The following is a 17745-nucleotide window of genomic DNA, read 5'->3' as shown; positions in this document are numbered from 1 at the left end:
CGGTGGTGTTGTATTGGGGCGTACCCCCGGAATTGTCCCCGGTCCCCCTCCTCCGGTGGTGTTGTATTGGGGCGTACCCCCGGAATTGTCCCCGGTCCCCCTCCTCCGGTGGTGTTGTATTGGGGCATACCCCCGGAGTGATCCCTGGTCCCCCTCCCCGGTAGTGTCCTCCCCTTCTCCGGCAGGGACGGGGTTAAGGTTGTGGTGAAGAATGTTGGCGGAGACGTGTGAGAACCCCGGAGAGGGCGGAGGAGGGGAGGAACAGGCAGACATCTGTGTCATTCATCCCTGACACCCCACACTCCCTCCCAGCACTCCAACATGAAGGTCCCCGTCCTCCTTCTTCTCTGTCTCACCTCCGTCACCCCCGCCAGGCAGGAGCTACAAGGTAAGGGAGCCCCGGGGAAAGGGGCCTGGGGTAGTGGAGGGGGCAGAGGAGTCCAAGGTGGTGGAGAGGAGTTCAGGATGGTGGGGGGAAAGGGGTCCAGGTGGTGGGGTGGAGCTAATGGGGGGAGAGGGGATTATGGGTGGTGGGATTGAGAGGGGTCCAGGGTGGTGGGGTGGAGCCAATGGGGGGAGAATGATCTGGAGTGGTGGGGCTGCGAGGGGTCCGGGGTGGAGAGGGGTCCAGAGTGGTGGGGGGGGAGAGGGGTCTGGGGTGGTGGGGCTGTGAGGGGTCCAGGGTGGTGGGGTGGAGAGGGGTCTGGGGTGGTGGGGAGGGGCTGTGAGGGGTCCGGGGTGGTGGGGCAGTGAGGGGTCCGGGGTGGTGGGGTGGAGAGGGGTCCAGGGGGTGGGGGAAGAGGGGTCCAGGTGGGGTGGAGAGGGGTTCGGGTGGAGAGGTTTCCGGGGTGGTGGGGTGAAGAAGGGTTTGGGATAGTGAGGTGGAGAGGGGTCCGGGTGGTGGAGCGATGAGAGGTCTCGGGTGGTGGGGTGGAGAGGGGTGTACGGGTGGAGAGGGGTCCGGGGTGGTGGGGGGGAGAGGAGTCTTGGGTGGTGGGGCTGTGAGGGGTCCGGGGTGGTGGGGAGGAGAGGGGTCTGGGGTGGTGGGGCTGCGAGGGGTCCGGGGTGGTGGGGTGGAGAGGGGTCCGGGGTGGTGGAGTGGGGCGGTGAGGGGTCCGGGGTGGTGGGGCGGCGAGGGGTCCGGGGGGTGGGGGAGAGGGGTCCAGGTGGGGTGGAGAGCGGTCCGGGTGGAGAGCAGTCCGGGGTGGTGGGGTGAAGAGGGGTTCGGGATGGTGGGGTGGAGAGGGGTCCGGGTGGTGGGGCGATGAGAGGTCCGGGGTGGTGGGGCGATGAGAGGTTCGGGGTGGTGGGGTGGAGAGGGGTGTATGGGTGGAGAGGGGTTCGGAATAGTGGGGGGGAGAGAGGTCTGGTTGGTGGGGCGATAAGAGGTCTGGGGTGGAGAGGGGTGTATGGGAGGAGATGGGTCCGGGGTGGTGGGGTGGAGAGGGGTCCGGGGTGGTGGAGTGGAGAGGGGTTCGGGATGATGGGGTGGAGAGGGGTCCAGGTGGTGGGGCAATGAGAGTTCTGGGGTGGTGGGAGGAGAGAGGTTCGGGGTGGTGGGGTGAAAAGGGGTTCGGGATGGTGGGGTGGAGCCAATGGGGTGAGAGAGTGGTCCAGAGTGGTGGGTGGAGAGGGGTCCAGGGTGGAGAGAGGCCTGGGATGGTGGAGGGGGAGAGGGGTCTGGGGTGTTGGGGTGGGAGAGTGGTCCAGAGTGGTGGGTGGAGAGGGGTCCGGAATGGTGGGGGGAGAGGGTTCTTGGGTGGTGGTGCTGCGAGATGTCCGGGGTGGTTGGGGTGGAGGGGGGTCTGGATGGAGAGGGGTCCGGGATGGTGGGGTGGAGAGGGGTTCAGGATGGTGGGATGGAGAGAGGTCCAGGTGGTGGGGCAAGGAGAGGTCCGGGGTGGTGGGGGGAGAGGTGCCCCGGGTGGAGGGGTGGAGAGAGGTTTGGGATGGTGGGGTGGAGAGGGGTCCAGGTGGTGGGGCAATGAAAGGTCCAGGATGGTGGGGTGGAGAGGGGTCCGGGGTGGTGGGGCGATGAGAGGCCTGGGATGGTGGGGGGTGGTGAGAGGGGTCTGGAGTGGTGGGGTGGAGAGGGGTTCGGGATGGTGGGGTGGAGAGGGGTTCGGGATGGTGGGGTGCAGAGGAGTCTGGGGTGGTGGGGCGATGAGAGGTCCGGGGTGGTCGGGAGATGAGAGGTCCGGGGTGGAGAGGGGTCCAGGGTGGTGAGGGGTCTGGGGTGGTGGGGTGAAGAGGGGTTTGGGATGGTGGGATGGAGAGGGGTCCGGGTGGTGGGGTGATGAGAGGTCCGGGGTGGTGGGGTGATGAGAGGTCCGGGTTGGTGGGGCAAAGAGAGGTCCAGGGTGGTGGGGCGATGAGAGGTCTGGGGTGGTGTCGCAATGAGAGGTCCGGAGTGGTGGTGCAATGAGAGGTCCGGGGTGGTGGGGCGATGAGAGGTCCGGGGTGGTGTCGCAATGAGAGGTCCGGAGTGGTGGTGCAATGAGAGGTCCAGGGTGGTGGGGCGATGAGAGGTCCGGGGTGGTGGGGCAAAGAGAGGTCCAGGTGGTGGCGCGATGAGAGGTCTGGGGTGGTGGGGCGATGAGGGGTCCGGGGTGGTGGTGCAAAAAGAGGTCCGGGGTGGTGGCGCAATGAGAGGTTCAGGGTGGTGGGGAGATGAGAGGTCCGTGGTGGTGGGGCGATGAGTGGTCCTGGGTGGTGGGGCGATGAGAGGTTCGGGGTGGTGGCGCGATGAGAAGGACGGGGTGGTGGGGCGATGAGAGGTCCGGGGTGGTGGGGCAATGAGAGGTCCGGGGTGGTGGGCCGTTGAGAGGTCCGGGGTGGTGGGCTGAGGAGAGGTGCGAGGTGGTGGGGCGATGAGAGGTCCGGGGTGGTGGGGCGATGAGAGGTCCGGGGTGGTGGGGAGATGAGAGGTCCGGGGTGGTGGTGGGGTGATGAGAGGTCCGGGGTGGTGGTGGGGTGATGAGAGGTCCGGGGTGGTGGTGGGGTGATGAGAGGTCCGGGGTGGTGGTGGGGAAATGAAAGGTCCGGGGTGGTGGTGGGGCGATGAGAGGTCCGGGGTGGTGGTGGGGTGATGAGAGGTCCGGGGTGGTGGTGGGGTGATGAGAGGTCCGGGGTGGTGGTGGGGCGATGAGAGGTCCGGGGTGGTGGGGAGATGAGAGGTCCGGGGTGGTGGTGGGGAGATGAGAGGTCTGGGGTGGTGGGGAGATGAGAGGTCCGGGGTGGTGGTGTGGAGATGAGAGGTCCGGGGTGGTGGTGGGGAGATGAGAGGTCCGGGGTGGTGGGGAGATGAGAGGTCCGGGGTGGTGGTGGGGAGATGAGAGGTCCGAGGTGGTGGGGAGATGAGAGGTCCGGGGTGGTGGGGAGATGAGAGGTCCGGGGTGGTGGTGGGGAGATGAGAGGTCCGGGGTGGTGGTGGGGAGATGAGAGGTCCGGGGTGGTGGTGGGGCGATAAGAGGTCCGGGGTGGTGGGGAGATGAGAGGTCCGGGGTGGTGGTGGGGAGATGAGAGGTCCGGGGTGGTGGTGGGGCGATGAGAGGTCCGGGGTGGTGGTGGGGCGATGAGAGGTCCGGGGTGGAGGTGGGGCGATGAGAGGTCCGGGGTGGTGGTGGGGCGATGAGAGGTCCGGGGTGGTGGTGGGGAGATGAGAGGTCCGGGGTGGTGGTGGGGAGATGAGAGGTCCGGGGTGGTGGTGGGGAGATGAGAGGTCCGGGGTGGTGGTGGGGCGATGAGAGGTCTGGGGTGGTGGTGGGGAGATGAGAGGTCCGGGGTGGTGGTGGGGAGATGAGAGGTCCGGGGTGGTGGTGGGGAGATGAGAGGTCCGGGGTGGTGGTGGGGCGATAAGAGGTCCGGGGTGGTGGGGAGATGAGAGGTCCGGGGTGGTGGTGGGGAGATGAGAGGTCCGGGGTGGTGGTGGGGCGATGAGAGGTCCGGGGTGGTGGTGGGGCGATGAGAGGTCCGGGGTGGTGGGGAGATGAGAGGTCCGGGGTGGAGATCAGAGGTCCGAGGTGGTGGTGGGGAGATGAGAGGTCCGGGGTGGTGGTGGGGCGATGAGAGGTCCGGGGTGGTGGGGAGATGAGAGGTCCGGGGTGGAGATCAGAGGTCCGGGGTGGTGGTGGGGCGATAAGAGGTCCGGGGTGGTGGTGGGGAGATGAGAGGTCCGGGGTGGGGGTGGGGCGATGAGAGGTCCGGGGTGGTGGTGGGGAGATGAGAGGTCCGGGGTGGTGGTGGGGCGATGAGAGGTCCGGGGTGGTGGTGGGGAGATGAGAGGTCCGGGGTGGTGGTGGGGTGATGAGAGGTCCGGGGTGGTGGTGGGGAGATGAGAGGTCCGGGGTGGTGGTGGGGAGATGAGAGGTCCGGGGTGGTGGTGGGGAGATGAGAGGTCCGGGGTGGTGGTGGGGCGATGAGAGGTCCGGGGTGGTGGTGGGGAGATGAGAGGTCCGGAGTGGTGGGGAGATGAGAGGTCCAGGGTGGTGAGATGAGAGGTCCGGGGTGGTGGTGGGGAGATGAGAGGTCCGGGGTGGTGGTGGGGAGATGAGAGGTCCGGGGTGGTGGTGGGGAGATGAGAGGTCCGGGGTGGTGGGGAGATGAGAGGTCCGGGGTGGTGGTGGGGAGATGAGAGGTCCGGGGTGGTGGTGGGGAGATGAGAGGTCCGGGGTGGTGGGGAGATGAGAGGTCCGGGGTGGTGGTGGGGAGATGAGAGGTCCGGGGTGGTGGTGGGGTGATGAGAGGTCCGGGGTGGTGGTGGGGCGATGAGAGGTCCGGGGTGGTGGTGGGGAGATGAGAGGTCCGGGGTGGTGGTGGGGAGATGAGAGGTCCGGGGTGGTGGTGGGGCGATGAGAGGTCCAGGGTGGTGGTGGGGAGATGAGAGGTCCGGGGTGGTGGTGGGGAGATGAGAGGTCCGGGGTGGTGGGGAGATGAGAGGTCCAGGGTGGTGAGATGAGAGGTCCGGGGTGGTGGTGGGGAGATGAGAGGTCCGGGGTGGTGGTGGGGAGATGAGAGGTCCGGGGTGGTGGGGAGATGAGAGGTCCGGGGTGGTGGTGGGGAGATGAGAGGTCCGGGGTGGTGGTGGGGAGATGAGAGGTCCGGGGTGGTGGGGAGATGAGAGGTCCGGGGTGGTGGTGGGGAGATGAGAGGTCCGGGGTGGTGGTGGGGTGATGAGAGGTCCGGGGTGGTGGTGGGGCGATGAGAGGTCCGGGGTGGAGATGAGAGGTCCGGGGTGGTGGTGGGGCGATGAGAGGTCCGGAGTGGTGGTGGGGCGATGAGAGGTCCGGGGTGGAGATGAGAGGTCCGGGGTGGTGGTGGGGAGATGAGAGGTCCGGGGTGGTGGGGAGATGAGAGGTCCGGGGTGGTGGTGGGGAGATGAGAGGTCCGGGGTGGTGGTGGGGAGATGAGAGGTCCGGGGTGGTGGGGAGATGAGAGGTCCGGGGTGGTGGTGGGGAGATGAGAGGTCTGGGGTGGTGGTGGGGAGATGAGAGGTCTGGGGTGGTGGTGGGGAGATGAGAGGTCCGGGTTGGTGGGGAGATGAGAGGTCCGGGGGTGGTGGTGGGGAGATGAGAGGTCCGGGTTGGTGGGGAGATGAGAGGTCTGGGGTGGTGGTGGGGAGATGAGAGGTCTGGGGTGGTGGTGGGGAGATGAGAGGTCCGGGTTGGTGGGGAGATGAGAGGTCTGGGGTGATGGTGGGGAGATGAGAGGTCCGGGGGTGGTGGTGGGGAGATGAGAGGTCTGGGGTGGTGGTGGGGAGATGAGAGGTCCGGGGTGGTGGGGAGATGAGAGGTCCGGGGTGGTGGTGGGGAGATGAGAGGTCTGGGGTGGTGGTGGGGAGATGAGAGGTCTGGGGTGGTGGTGGGGAGATGAGAGGTCCGGGTTGGTGGGGAGATGAGAGGTCCGGGGGTGGTGGTGGGGAGATGAGAGGTCCGGGTTGGTGGGGAGATGAGAGGTCTGGGGTGGTGGTGGGGAGATGAGAGGTCTGGGGTGGTGGTGGGGAGATGAGAGGTCCGGGTTGGTGGGGAGATGAGAGGTCTGGGGTGGTGGTGGGGAGATGAGAGGTCCGGGTTGGTGGGGAGATGAGAGGTCTGGGGTGGTGGTGGGGAGATGAGAGGTCCGGGTTGGTGGGGAGATGAGAGGTCTGGGGTGGTGGTGGGGAGATGAGATGTCCGGGGGTGGTGGTGGGGAGATGAGAGGTCTGGGGTGGTGGTGGGGAGATGAGAGGTCCGGGTTGGTGGGGAGATGAGAGGTCTGGGGTGGTGGTGGGGAGATGAGATGTCCGGGGGTGGTGGTGGGGAGATGAGAGGTCTGGGGTGGTGGTGGGGAGATGAGAGGTCCGGGTTGGTGGGGAGATGAGAGGTCTGGGGTGGTGGTGGGGAGATGAGAGGTCTGGGGTGGTGGTGGGGAGATGAGAGGTCTGGGGTGGTGGTGGGGAGATGAGAGGTCCGGGGGTGGTGGTGGGGAGATGAGAGGTCTGGGGTGGTGGTGGGGAGATGAGGGAGTATATAGCTCCCTCTGCTGGAAAACGCAGCAAACAGCATAGAGACCCCCCAATACTCATATAAACAGAGCCATGTGTGACCATTTCCCATATAAACAGAGCCATGTGTGACCATTTCCCATATAAACAGAGCCATGTGTGACCATTTCCCATATAAACAGAGCCATGTGTGACCATTTCCTCATATAAACAGAGCCATGTGTGACCATTTCCTCATATAAACAGAGCCATGTGTGGCCATTTCCTCATATAAACAGAGCCATGTGTGACCATTCCTCATATAAACAGAGCCATGTGTGACCATTTCCTCATATAAACAGAGCCATGTGTGGCCATTTCCTCATATAAACAGAGCCATGTGTGACCATTCCTCATATAAACAGAGCCATGTGTGACCATTTCCCATATAAACAGAGCCATGTGTGACCATTTCCCATATAAACAGAGCCATGTGTGACCATTCCTCATATAAACAGAGCCATGTGTGACCATTTCCCATATAAACAGAGCCATGTGTGACCATTTCCTCATATAAACAGAGCCATGTGTGACCATTTCCCATATAAACAGAGCCATGTGTGACCATTCCTCATATAAACAGAGCCATGTGTGACCATTTCCCATATAAACAGAGCCATGTGTGACCATTTCCTCATATAAACAGAGCCATGTGTGACCATTTCCTCATATAAACAGAGCCACGTGTGACCATTTCCCATATAAACAGAGCCACGTGTGAACATTTCCTCATATAAACAGAGCCATGTGTGACCATTTCCCATATAAACAGAGCCACGTGTGACCATTTCCCATATAAACAGAGCCATGTGTGACCATTTCCTCATATAAACAGAGCCATGTGTGACCATTTCCCATATAAACAGAGCCACGTGTGACCATTTCCCATATAAACAGAGCCATGTGTGACCATTTCCTCATATAAACAGAGCCATGTGTGACCATTTCCCATATAAACAGAGCCACGTGTGAACATTTCCTCATATAAACAGAGCCATGTGTGACCATGTCCCATATAAACAGAGCCATGTGTTACCATTTCCTCATATAAACAGAGCCATGTGTTACCATTTCCCATATAAACAGAGCCATGTGTGACCATTCCTCATATAAACAGAGCCATGTGTGACCATTTCCTCATATAAACAGAGCCATGTGTGACCATTTCCCATATAAACAGAGCCATGTGTGACCATTTCCCATATAAACAGAGCCATGTGTGACCATTTCCCATATAAACAGAGCCATGTGTGACCATTTCCCATATAAACAGAGCCATGTGTGACCATTTCCCATATAAACAGAGCCATGTGTGGCCATTTCCTCATATAAACAGAGCCATGTGTGACCATTTCCCATATAAACAGAGCCATGTGTGACCATTCCTCATATAAACAGAGCCATGTGTGACCATTTCCTCATATAAACAGAGCCATGTGTGACCATTTCCTCATATAAACAGAGCCACGTGTGACCATTTCCTCATATAAACAGAGCCATGTGTGGCCATTTCCTCATATAAACAGAGCCATGTGTGACCATTTCCCATATAAACAGAGCCATGTGTGACCATTTCCCATATAAACAGAGCCATGTGTGACCATTCCTCATATAAACAGAGCCATGTGTGACCATTCCTCATATAAACAGAGCCATGTGTGACCATTTCCCATATAAACAGAGCCATGTGTGACCATTTCCCATATAAACAGAGCCATGTGTGACCATTTCCTCATATAAACAGAGCCATGTGTGACCATTTCCTCATATAAACAGAGCCACGTGTGACCATTTCCCATATAAACAGAGCCACGTGTGAACATTTCCTCATATAAACAGAGCCATGTGTGACCATTTCCCATATAAACAGAGCCACGTGTGACCATTTCCCATATAAACAGAGCCACGTGTGACCATTTCCTCATATAAACAGAGCCACGTGTGACCATTTCCTCATATAAACAGAGCCACGTGTGACCATTTCCTCATATAAACAGAGCCACGTGTGAACATTTCCCATATAAACAGAGCCACGTGTGACCATTTCCTCATATAAACAGAGCCATGTGTGACCATTTCCCATATAAACAGAGCCATGTGTGACCATTTCCTCATATAAACAGAGCCATGTGTGACCATTTCCTCATATAAACAGAGCCACGTGTGAACATTTCCCATATAAACAGAGCCATGTGTGACCATTTCCTCATATAAACAGAGCCATGTGTGACCATTTCCCATATAAACAGAGCCATGTGTGACCATTTCCTCATATAAACAGAGCCATGTGTGACCATTTCCTCATATAAACAGAGCCATGTGTGACCATTCCTCATATAAACAGAGCCACGTGTGACCATTTCCCATATAAACAGAGCCATGTGTGACCATTTCCTCATATAAACAGAGCCATGTGTGACAATTTCCCATATAAACAGAGCCATGTGTGACCATTTCCTCATATAAACAGAGCCATGTGTGACAATTTCCCATATAAACAGAGCCATGTGTGACCATTTCCTCATATAAACAGAGCCACGTGTTACCATTCCTCATGTGTGAATATTTGTGATGCCCCTCCCCCCCGCAGTGATGGACCTCCTGACGGTCAGCGAATCGCGTCACATGACCAGCGTGGTGGAGAAGATCCGGTCGGAGATGCTGACGGTGAACGATATTTATTTCCTCTCCACGTTTCGGCTCCCCCCGAAGGCCGGAGGGGTTCTCTTCGGATTTTACTCCAAGAAAGACAACACAAAGTGGCTGGAGGCGTCCATCATCGGCAAGGTCAACAAAGGTGAGCTGGGCCCAGGAGCTGACAATCTAATGGTCATACCGGGGGGGGGGGGTCTGAGGAGCTAGCAATCTAATGGTCATAGTAAGACAAGGAGGGTCTGGTCTGAGGAGCTAGCAATCTAATGGTCATAGTAAGACAAGGAGGGTCTGGTCTGAGGAGCTAGCAATATAATGGTCATAGTAAGATAAGCAGTGTCTGGTCTGAGGAGCTAGCAATCTAATGGTCATAGTAAGACAAGGAGGGTCTGGTCTGAGGAGCTAGCAATCTAATGGTCATAGTAAGACAAGGAGGGTCTGGTCTGAGGAGCTAGCAATCTAATGGTCATAGTAAGACAAGGAGGGTCTGGTCTGAGGAGCTAGCAATCTAATGGTCATAGTAAGACAAGGAGGGTCTGGTCTGAGGAGCTAGCAATCTAATGGTCATAGTAAGACAAGGAGGGCCTGGTCTGAGGAGCTAGCAATATAATGGTCATAGTAAGACAAGGAGGGTCTGGTCTGAGGAGCTAGCAATCTAATGGTCATAGTAAGACAAGGAGGGTCTGGTCTGAGGAGCTAGCAATATAATGGTCATAGTAAGATAAGCAGTGTCTGGTCTGAGGAGCTAGCAATCTAATGGTCATAGTAAGACAAGGAGGGTCTGGTCTGAGGAGCTAGCAATCTAATGGTCATAGTAAGACAAGGAGGGTCTGGTCTGAGGAGCTAGCAATCTAATGGTCATAGTAAGACAAGGAGGGTCTGGTCTGAGGAGCTAGCAATATAATGGTCATAGTAAGATAAGCAGTGTCTGGTCTGAGGAGCTAGCAATCTAATGGTCATAGTAAGACAAGGAGGGTCTGGTCTGAGGAGCTAGCAATCTAATGGTCATAGTAAGACAAGGAGGGTCTGGTCTGAGGAGCTAGCAATCTAATGGTCATAGTAAGACAAGGAGGGTCTGGTCTGAGGAGCTAGCAATCTAATGGTCATAGTAAGACAAGGAGGGTCTGGTCTGAGGAGCTAGCAATCTAATGGTCATAGTAAGACAAGGAGGGCCTGGTCTGAGGAGCTAGCAATATAATGGTCATAGTAAGACAAGGAGGGTCTGGTCTGAGGAGCTAGCAATCTAATGGTCATAGTAAGACAAGGAGGGTCTGGTCTGAGGAGCTAGCAATCTAATGGTCATAGTAAGACAAGGAGGGTCTGGTCTGAGGAGCTAGCAATCTAATGGTCATAGTAAGATAAGCAGTGTCTGGTCTGAGGAGCTAGCAATCTAATGGTCATAGTAAGACAAGGAGGGTCTGGTCTGAGGAGCTAGAGACAAGAGGGGTCTGGAGTAGTTCCTCAGGGGAAGGAGAGCTAATCTGAAGAGCTAGCAGTCTATTGCCCAGGTTGATGGAAAGGGGGCCTTGGTGGTGCCATAACTGGTTTGGTATCTTCCAGTCCTGGTTCGCTACATGCGGGAAGACTCCAAGGTCCACTCGGTCAGCCTCCAGAATGCCAACCTGTCGGATGGGAACACGCACACGGTGATCCTGCGGTTGAGCGGCCTCCGTGGAGACACGCTTACCCTGGAGCTCTATGTGGACTGTAAGCAGGTGGACAGCAGCCTTGGCCTCCCGGAGATGATGGTGATCCCACAATTCGAGGTGGAGTCTGGGGAGATCCGCTCAGGACACAAGGCCTACCAGAGGCTGCAGGTATGGAATTTGAATGCTCCTCATTGGTGATCAGTGGGCGGTGTGCTGTGTCTGTGCCCACCCCTGTGGCCTGAGGTCCAGCCCATGAGGGTCCCGGAGCCCATGGAAGGTCTGTAAGATGATTTGGTTCTTCTCTCTCCTTAGGGGTCTATGGAGTCGATGAAGATGGTTCTCGGGGGGTCTATGAGCAGAGTGGGGGCTCTGAGTGAATGCCCCTTCCAGGATGACGAGTCCATCCAGAACACAGGTAGGGACACAGAGAGGTGGGTGACGTGATGTCAACCTGGAGAGGGTCCTTTGTATGTTATTTTATTTTCTCTCCTGAAGATGGGGAGTCACTCCTCTAGAGCTGTAGAGGGTGGGGGAGGGGGGTGGTCCTAAATCTGTCCCTTCCCAAGGGCCTCTCGCTGAGTGTGGGCCCTTCCTGTGACAGAAAACAGCAGGGACATCCTGGCCAGGATGATGGGGACACATCTTATTATAATTCCATCTGACATGTCTGTGTTCTCTCCCTGACAGTGAATGGAGTTGTCAACTCAATCCTCGGTAAGTCTGCTGTGTGAATATCTAGTTCATGTACTAGGTGTATGGGGGAGGTGTGTCCAGGTGTATGGGGGAGGTGTGTCCAGGTGTATGGGGGAGGTGTGTCCAGGTGTATGGGGGAGGTGTGTCCAGCAGGGGGCAGACACAGCCAGGTGTATGGGGGAGGTGTGTCCAGGTGTATGGGGGAGGTGTGTCCAGGTGTATGGGGGAGGTGTGTCCAGGTGTATGGGGGAGGTGTGTCCAGCAGGGGGCAGACACAGCCAGGTGTATGGGGGAGGTGTGTCCAGGTGTATGGGGGAGGTGTGTCCAGCGGGGGGCAGACACAGCCAGGTGCATGGGGGAGGTGTGTCCAGGTGTATGGGGGAGGTGTGTCCAGGTGTATGGGGGAGGTGTGTCCAGCGGGGGGCAGACACAGCCAGGTGTATGGGGGAGGTGTGTCCAGGTGTATGGGGGAGGTGTGTCCAGCGGGGGGCAGACACAGCCAGGTGCATGGGGGAGGTGTGTCCAGGTGTATGGGGGAGGTGTGTCCAGGTGTATGGGGGAGGTGTGTCCAGCGGGGGGCAGACACAGCCAGGTGTATGGGGGAGGTGTGTCCAGCAGGGGGCAGACACAGCCAGGTGTATGGGGGAGGTGTGTCCAGCAGGGGGCAGACACAGCCAGGTGTATGGGGGAGGTGTGTCCAGCAGGGGGCAGACACTGCCAGGTGTATGGAGGAGGTGTGTCCAGCAGGGGGCAGACACTGCCAGGTGTATGGGGGAGGTGTGTCCAGCAGGGGGCAGACACAGCCAGGTGTATGGAGGAGGTGTGTCCAGCAGGGGGCAGACACAGCCAGGTGTATGGAGTAGGTGTGTCCAGCAGGGGCAGACACAGCCAGGTGTATGGGGGAGGTGTGTCCAGCAGGGGGCAGACACAGCCAGGTGTATGGAGGAGGTGTGTCCAGCAGGGGGCAGACACTGCCAGGTGTATGGGGGAGGTGTGTCCAGCAGGGGGCAGACACTGCCAGGTGTATGGGGGAGGTGTGTCCAGCAGGGGGCAGACACTGCCAGGTGTATGGAGGAGGTGTGTCCAGCAGGGGGCAGACACTGCCAGGTGTATGGGGGAGGTGTGTCCAGGTGTATGGGGGAGGAGTGTCCAGCAGGGGGCAGACACAGCCAGGTGTATAGGGGAGGAGTGTCCAGCAGGGGGCAGACACTGCCAGGTGTATAGGGGAGGTGTGTCCAGCAGGGGGGAGACACATCCACATGTATGGGGGAGGTGTGTCCAGCGGGGGGCAGACACAGCCAGGTGTATGGGGGAGGTGTGTCCAGCGGGGGGTAGACACAGCCAGGTGTATGGGGGAGGTGTGTCCAGGTGTATGGGGGAGGAGTGTCCAGCAGGGGGCAGACACAGCCAGGTGTATAGGAGAGGTGTGTCCAGCAGGGGGCAGACACATCCACATGTATGGGGGAGGTGTGTCCAGCGGGGGGCAGACACATTCAGGTGTATGGGGGAGGAGTGTCCAGCAGGGGGCAGACACAGCCAGGTGTATGGGGGAGTAGTGTCCAGCAGGGGGCAGACACAGCCAGGTGTATGGGGGAGGTGTGTCCAGCAGGGGGCAGACACAGCCAGGTGTATAGGGGAGGTGTGTCCAGGTGTATGGGGGAGGTGTGTCCAGGTGTATGGGGGAGGTGTGTCCAGCAGGGGGCAGACACACCCAGGTATATGGGGGAGGTGTGTCCAGCAGGGGGAAGACACAGCCAGGTGTATGGGGGAGGTGTGCCCAGCGGGGGGGCAGACACAGCCAGGTGTATGGGGGAGGTGTGTCCAGCGGGGGGCAGACACAGCCAGGTGTATGGGGGAGGTGTGTCCAGCGGGGGGCAGACACAGCCAGGTGTATGGGGGAGGTGTGTCCAGCGGGGGACATACACAGCCAGGTGTATGGGGGAGGTGTGTCCAGCAGGGGGCAGACACAGCCAGGTGTATGGGGGAGGTGTGTCCAGCAGGGGGCAGACACAGCCAGGTGTATGGAGGAGGTGTGTCCAGCAGGGGGCAGACACAGCCAGGTGTATGGCGGAGGTGTCTCCAGGTGTATGGGGGAGGAGTGTCCAGCAGGGGGCAGACACAGCCAGGTGTATGGGGGAGGTGTGTCCAGCAGGGGGCAGACACATCCAGATGTATGGGGGAGGTGTGTCCAGCAGGGGGCAGACACAGCCAGGTGTATGGGGGAGGTGTGTCCAGCGGGGGGCAGACACAGCCAGGTGTATGGGGGAGGAGTTTCCAGCAAGGGGCAGACACATCCAGGTGTATGGGGGAGGAGTTTCCAGCAGGGGGCAGACACATCCAGGTGTATGGGGGAGGTGTGTCCAGCAGGGAGCAGACACAGCCAGGTGTATGGGGGAGGTGTGTCCAGCAGGGAGCAGACACAGCCAGGTGTATGGGGGAGGTGTGTCCAGCAGGGGGCAGACACAGCCAGGTGTATGGGGGAGGTGTGTCCAGGTGTATGGGGGAGGTGTGTCCAGCAGGGGGCAGACACAGCCAGGTGTATGGGGGAGGTGTGTCCAGCAGGGGGCAGACACTGCCAGGTGTATGGGGGAGGTGTGTCCAGCGGGGGACAGACACAGCCAGGTGTATGGGGGAGGTGTGTCCAGCAGGGGGCAGACACTGCCAGGTGTATGGGGGAGGTGTGTCCAGCGGGGGACATACACAGCCAGGTGTATGGGGGAGGTGTGTCCAGCAGGGGGCAGACACAGCCAGGTGTATGGCGGAGGTGTGTCCAGCAGGGGGCAGACACAGCCAGGTGTATGGCGGAGGTGTGTCCAGGTGTATGGGGGAGGAGTGTCCAGCAGGGGGCAGACACAGCCAGGTGTATGGGGGAGGTGTGTCCAGCAGGGGGCAGACACAGCCAGGTGTATGGGGGAGGTGTGTCCAGCAGGGGGCAGACACAGCCAGGTGTATGGAGGAGGTGTGTCCAGCAGGGGGCAGACACAGCCAGGTGTATGGCGGAGGTGTGTCCAGGTGTATGGGGGAGGAGTGTCCAGCAGGGGGCAGACACAGCCAGGTGTATGGGGGAGGTGTGTCCAGCGGGGGGCAGACACAGCCAGGTGTATGGGGGAGGTGTGTCCAGCGGGGGGCAGACACAGCCAGGTGTATGGGGGAGGTGTGTCCAGCAGGGGGCAGACACATCCAGATGTATGGGGGAGGTGTGTCCAGCGGGGGGCAGACACAGCCAGGTGTATGGGGGAGGTGTGTCCAGCGGGGGGCAGACACAGCCAGGTGTATGGGGGAGGTGTGTCCAGCAGGGGGCAGACACTGCCAGGTGTATGGGGGAGGTGTGACCAGCAGGGGGAAGACACAGCCAGGTGTATGGGGGAGGTGTGTCCAGCAGGGGGCAGACACAACCAGGTGTATGGGGGAGGTGTGTCCAGCAAGGGGGCAGACACAGCCAGGTGTATGGGGGAGGTGTGTCCAGCAAGGGGGCAGACACAGCCAGGTGTATGGGAGAGGTGTGTCCAGCAGGCGGCAGACACAGCCAGGTGTATGGGGGAGGTGTGTCCAGCGGGGGGCAGACACTGCCAGGTGTATGGGGGAGGTGTGTCCAGCGGGGGGCATACACATCCAGGTGTATGGGGGAGGAGTGTCCAGCAGGGGGCAGACACAGCCAGGTGTATGGGGGAGGTGTGTCCAGCGGGGGGCAGACACAGCCAGGTGTATGGGGGAGGTGTGTCCAGCGGGGGGCAGACACAGCCAGGTGTATGGGGGAGGTGTGTCCAGCGGGGGACATACACAGCCAGGTGTATGGGGGAGGTGTGTCCAGCAGGGGGCAGACACAGCCAGGTGTATGGGGGAGGTGTGTCCAGCAGGGGGCAGACACAGCCAGGTGTATGGAGGAGGTGTGTCCAGCAGGGGGCAGACACAGCCAGGTGTATGGCGGAGGTGTGTCCAGGTGTATGGGGGAGGAGTGTCCAGCAGGGGGCAGACACAGCCAGGTGTATGGGGGAGGTGTGTCCAGCAGGGGGCAGACACATCCAGATGTATGGGGGAGGTGTGTCCAGCAGGGGGCAGACACAGCCAGGTGTATGGGGGAGGTGTGTCCAGCGGGGGGCAGACACAGCCAGGTGTATGGGGGAGGAGTTTCCAGCAGGGGGCAGACACATCCAGGTGTATGGGGAGGAGTTTCCAGCAGGGGGCAGACACATCCAGATGTATGGGGAGGAGTTTCCAGCAGGGGGCAGACACAGCCAGGTGTATGGGGGAGGAGTGTCCAGCAGGGAGCAGACACAGCCAGGTGTATGGGGGAGGTGTGTCCAGCAGGGGGCAGACACAGCCAGGTGTATGGCGGAGGTGTGTCCAGCAGGGGGCAGACACAGCCAGGTGTATGGGGGAGGTGTGTCCAGGTGTATGGGGGAGGTGTGTCCAGCAGGGGGCAGACACAGCCAGGTGTATGGGGGAGGTGTGTCCAGGTGTATGGGGGAGGTGTGTCCAGGTGTATGGGGGAGGTGTGTCCAGCAGGGGGCAGACACAGCCAGGTGTATGGGGGAGGTGTGTCCAGCAGGGGGCAGATACTGCCAGGTATATGGGGGAGGTGTGTCCAGCGGGGGACATACACAGCCAGGTGTATGGGGGAGGTGTGTCCAGCGGGGGGCAGACACAGCCAGGTGTATGGGGGAGGTGTGTCCAGCAGGGGGCAGACACAGCCAGGTGTATGGGGGAGGTGTGTCCAGCAGGGGGCAGACACAGCCAGGTGTATGGAGGAGGTGTGTCCAGCAGGGGGCAGACACAGCCAGGTGTATGGCGGAGGTGTGTCCAGGTGTATGGGGGAGGAGTGTCCAGCAGGGGGCAGACACAGCCAGGTGTATGGGGGAGGTGTGTCCAGCGGGGGGCAGACACAGCCAGGTGTATGGGGGAGGTGTGTCCAGCGGGGGGCAGACACAGCCAGGTGTATGGGGGAGGTGTGTCCAGCGGGGGGCAGACACATCCAGATGTATGGGGGAGGTGTGTCCAGCGGGGGGCAGACACAGCCAGGTGTATGGGGGAGGTGTGTCCAGCGGGGGGCAGACACAGCCAGGTGTATGGGGGAGGTGTGTCCAGCAGGGGGCAGACACTGCCAGGTGTATGGGGGAGGTGTGACCAGCAGGGGGAAGACACAGCCAGGTGTATGGGGGAGGTGTGTCCAGCAGGGGGCAGACACAACCAGGTGTATGGGGGAGGTGTGTCCAGCAAGGGGGCAGACACAGCCAGGTGTATGGGGGAGGTGTGTCCAGCAAGGGGGCAGACACAGCCAGGTGTATGGGGGAGGTGTGTCCAGCAGGCAGCAGACACAGCCAGGTGTATGGGGGAGGTGTGTCCAGCGGGGGGCATACACATCCAGGTGTATGGGGGAGGAGTGTCCAGCAAGGGGGCAGACACAGCCAGGTGTATGGGGGAGGTGTGTCCAGCGGGGGGCAGACACATCCAGGGGTATGGGGGAGGTGTGTCCAGCAGGGGGCAGACACAGCCAAGTGTAGGGGGGAGGAGTGTCCAGGTGTATGGGGGAGGAGTGTCCAGCAGGGGACAGACACATCCAGGTGTATGGGGGAGGTGTGTCCAGCAGGGGGCAGACACATCCAGGTGTATGGGGGAGGTGTGTCCAGCGGGGGGCAGACACATTCAGGTGTATGGGGAGGTGTGTCCAGCAGGGGGCAGACACATTCAGGTGTATGGGGGAGGTGTGTCCAGCAGGGGACAGACACATCCAGGTGTATGGGGGAGGTGTGTCCAGCAGGGGGCAGACACATTCAGGTGTATGGGGGAGGTGTGTCCAGCGGGGGACATACACAGCCAGGTGTATGGGGGAGGTGTGTCCAGCAGGGGGCAGACACAGCCAGGTGTATGGGGGAGGTGTGTCCAGCAGGGGGCAGACACATCCAGGTGTATGGAGGAGGTGTGTCCAGCAGGGGGCAGACACAGCCAGGTGTATAGGGGAGGAGTGTCCAGCGGGGGGCAGACACATCCAGGTGTAGGGGGGGAGGAGTGTCCAGGTGTATGGGGGAGGAGTGTCCAGCAGGGAGCAGACACATCCAGGTGTATGGGGGAGGTGTGTCCAGCAGGGGGCAGACACAGCCAGGTGTATGGGGGAGGTGTGTCCAGGTGTATGGGGGAGGTGTGTCCAGGTGTATGGGGGAGGAGTGTCCAGCAGGGGGCAGACACATCCAGGTGTATGGGGGAGGTGTGTCCAGCAGGTGGCAGACACATCCA

General features: G+C 60.0%; 1 protein-coding gene across 1 annotated transcript in view; it reads left to right on the top strand.

The window, feature by feature from the left end:
• Nucleotides 1-201: 201 nt before the first annotated feature.
• THBS3 (thrombospondin 3) overlaps nt 202-17745 on the top strand; it is a 55876-nt gene continuing 38332 nt past the window's right edge. The window contains exons 1-5 of the mRNA XM_073608795.1: nt 202-388; nt 9111-9317; nt 10733-10989; nt 11134-11236; nt 11509-11535. Of these exons, the coding sequence (XP_073464896.1) occupies nt 322-388; nt 9111-9317; nt 10733-10989; nt 11134-11236; nt 11509-11535 (661 nt within the window). The 5' untranslated portion in view covers nt 202-321. The remainder of the gene's footprint in view (nt 389-9110; nt 9318-10732; nt 10990-11133; nt 11237-11508; nt 11536-17745) is intronic.

Source organism: Aquarana catesbeiana, linkage group LG13 (assembly GCF_042186555.1).
Source record: "Aquarana catesbeiana isolate 2022-GZ linkage group LG13, ASM4218655v1, whole genome shotgun sequence".
NCBI lineage: Eukaryota > Metazoa > Chordata > Amphibia > Anura > Ranidae > Aquarana > Aquarana catesbeiana.
Note: the sequence above shows the minus strand (reverse complement) of the source record. Positions and strands in the feature narration are given on the sequence as shown.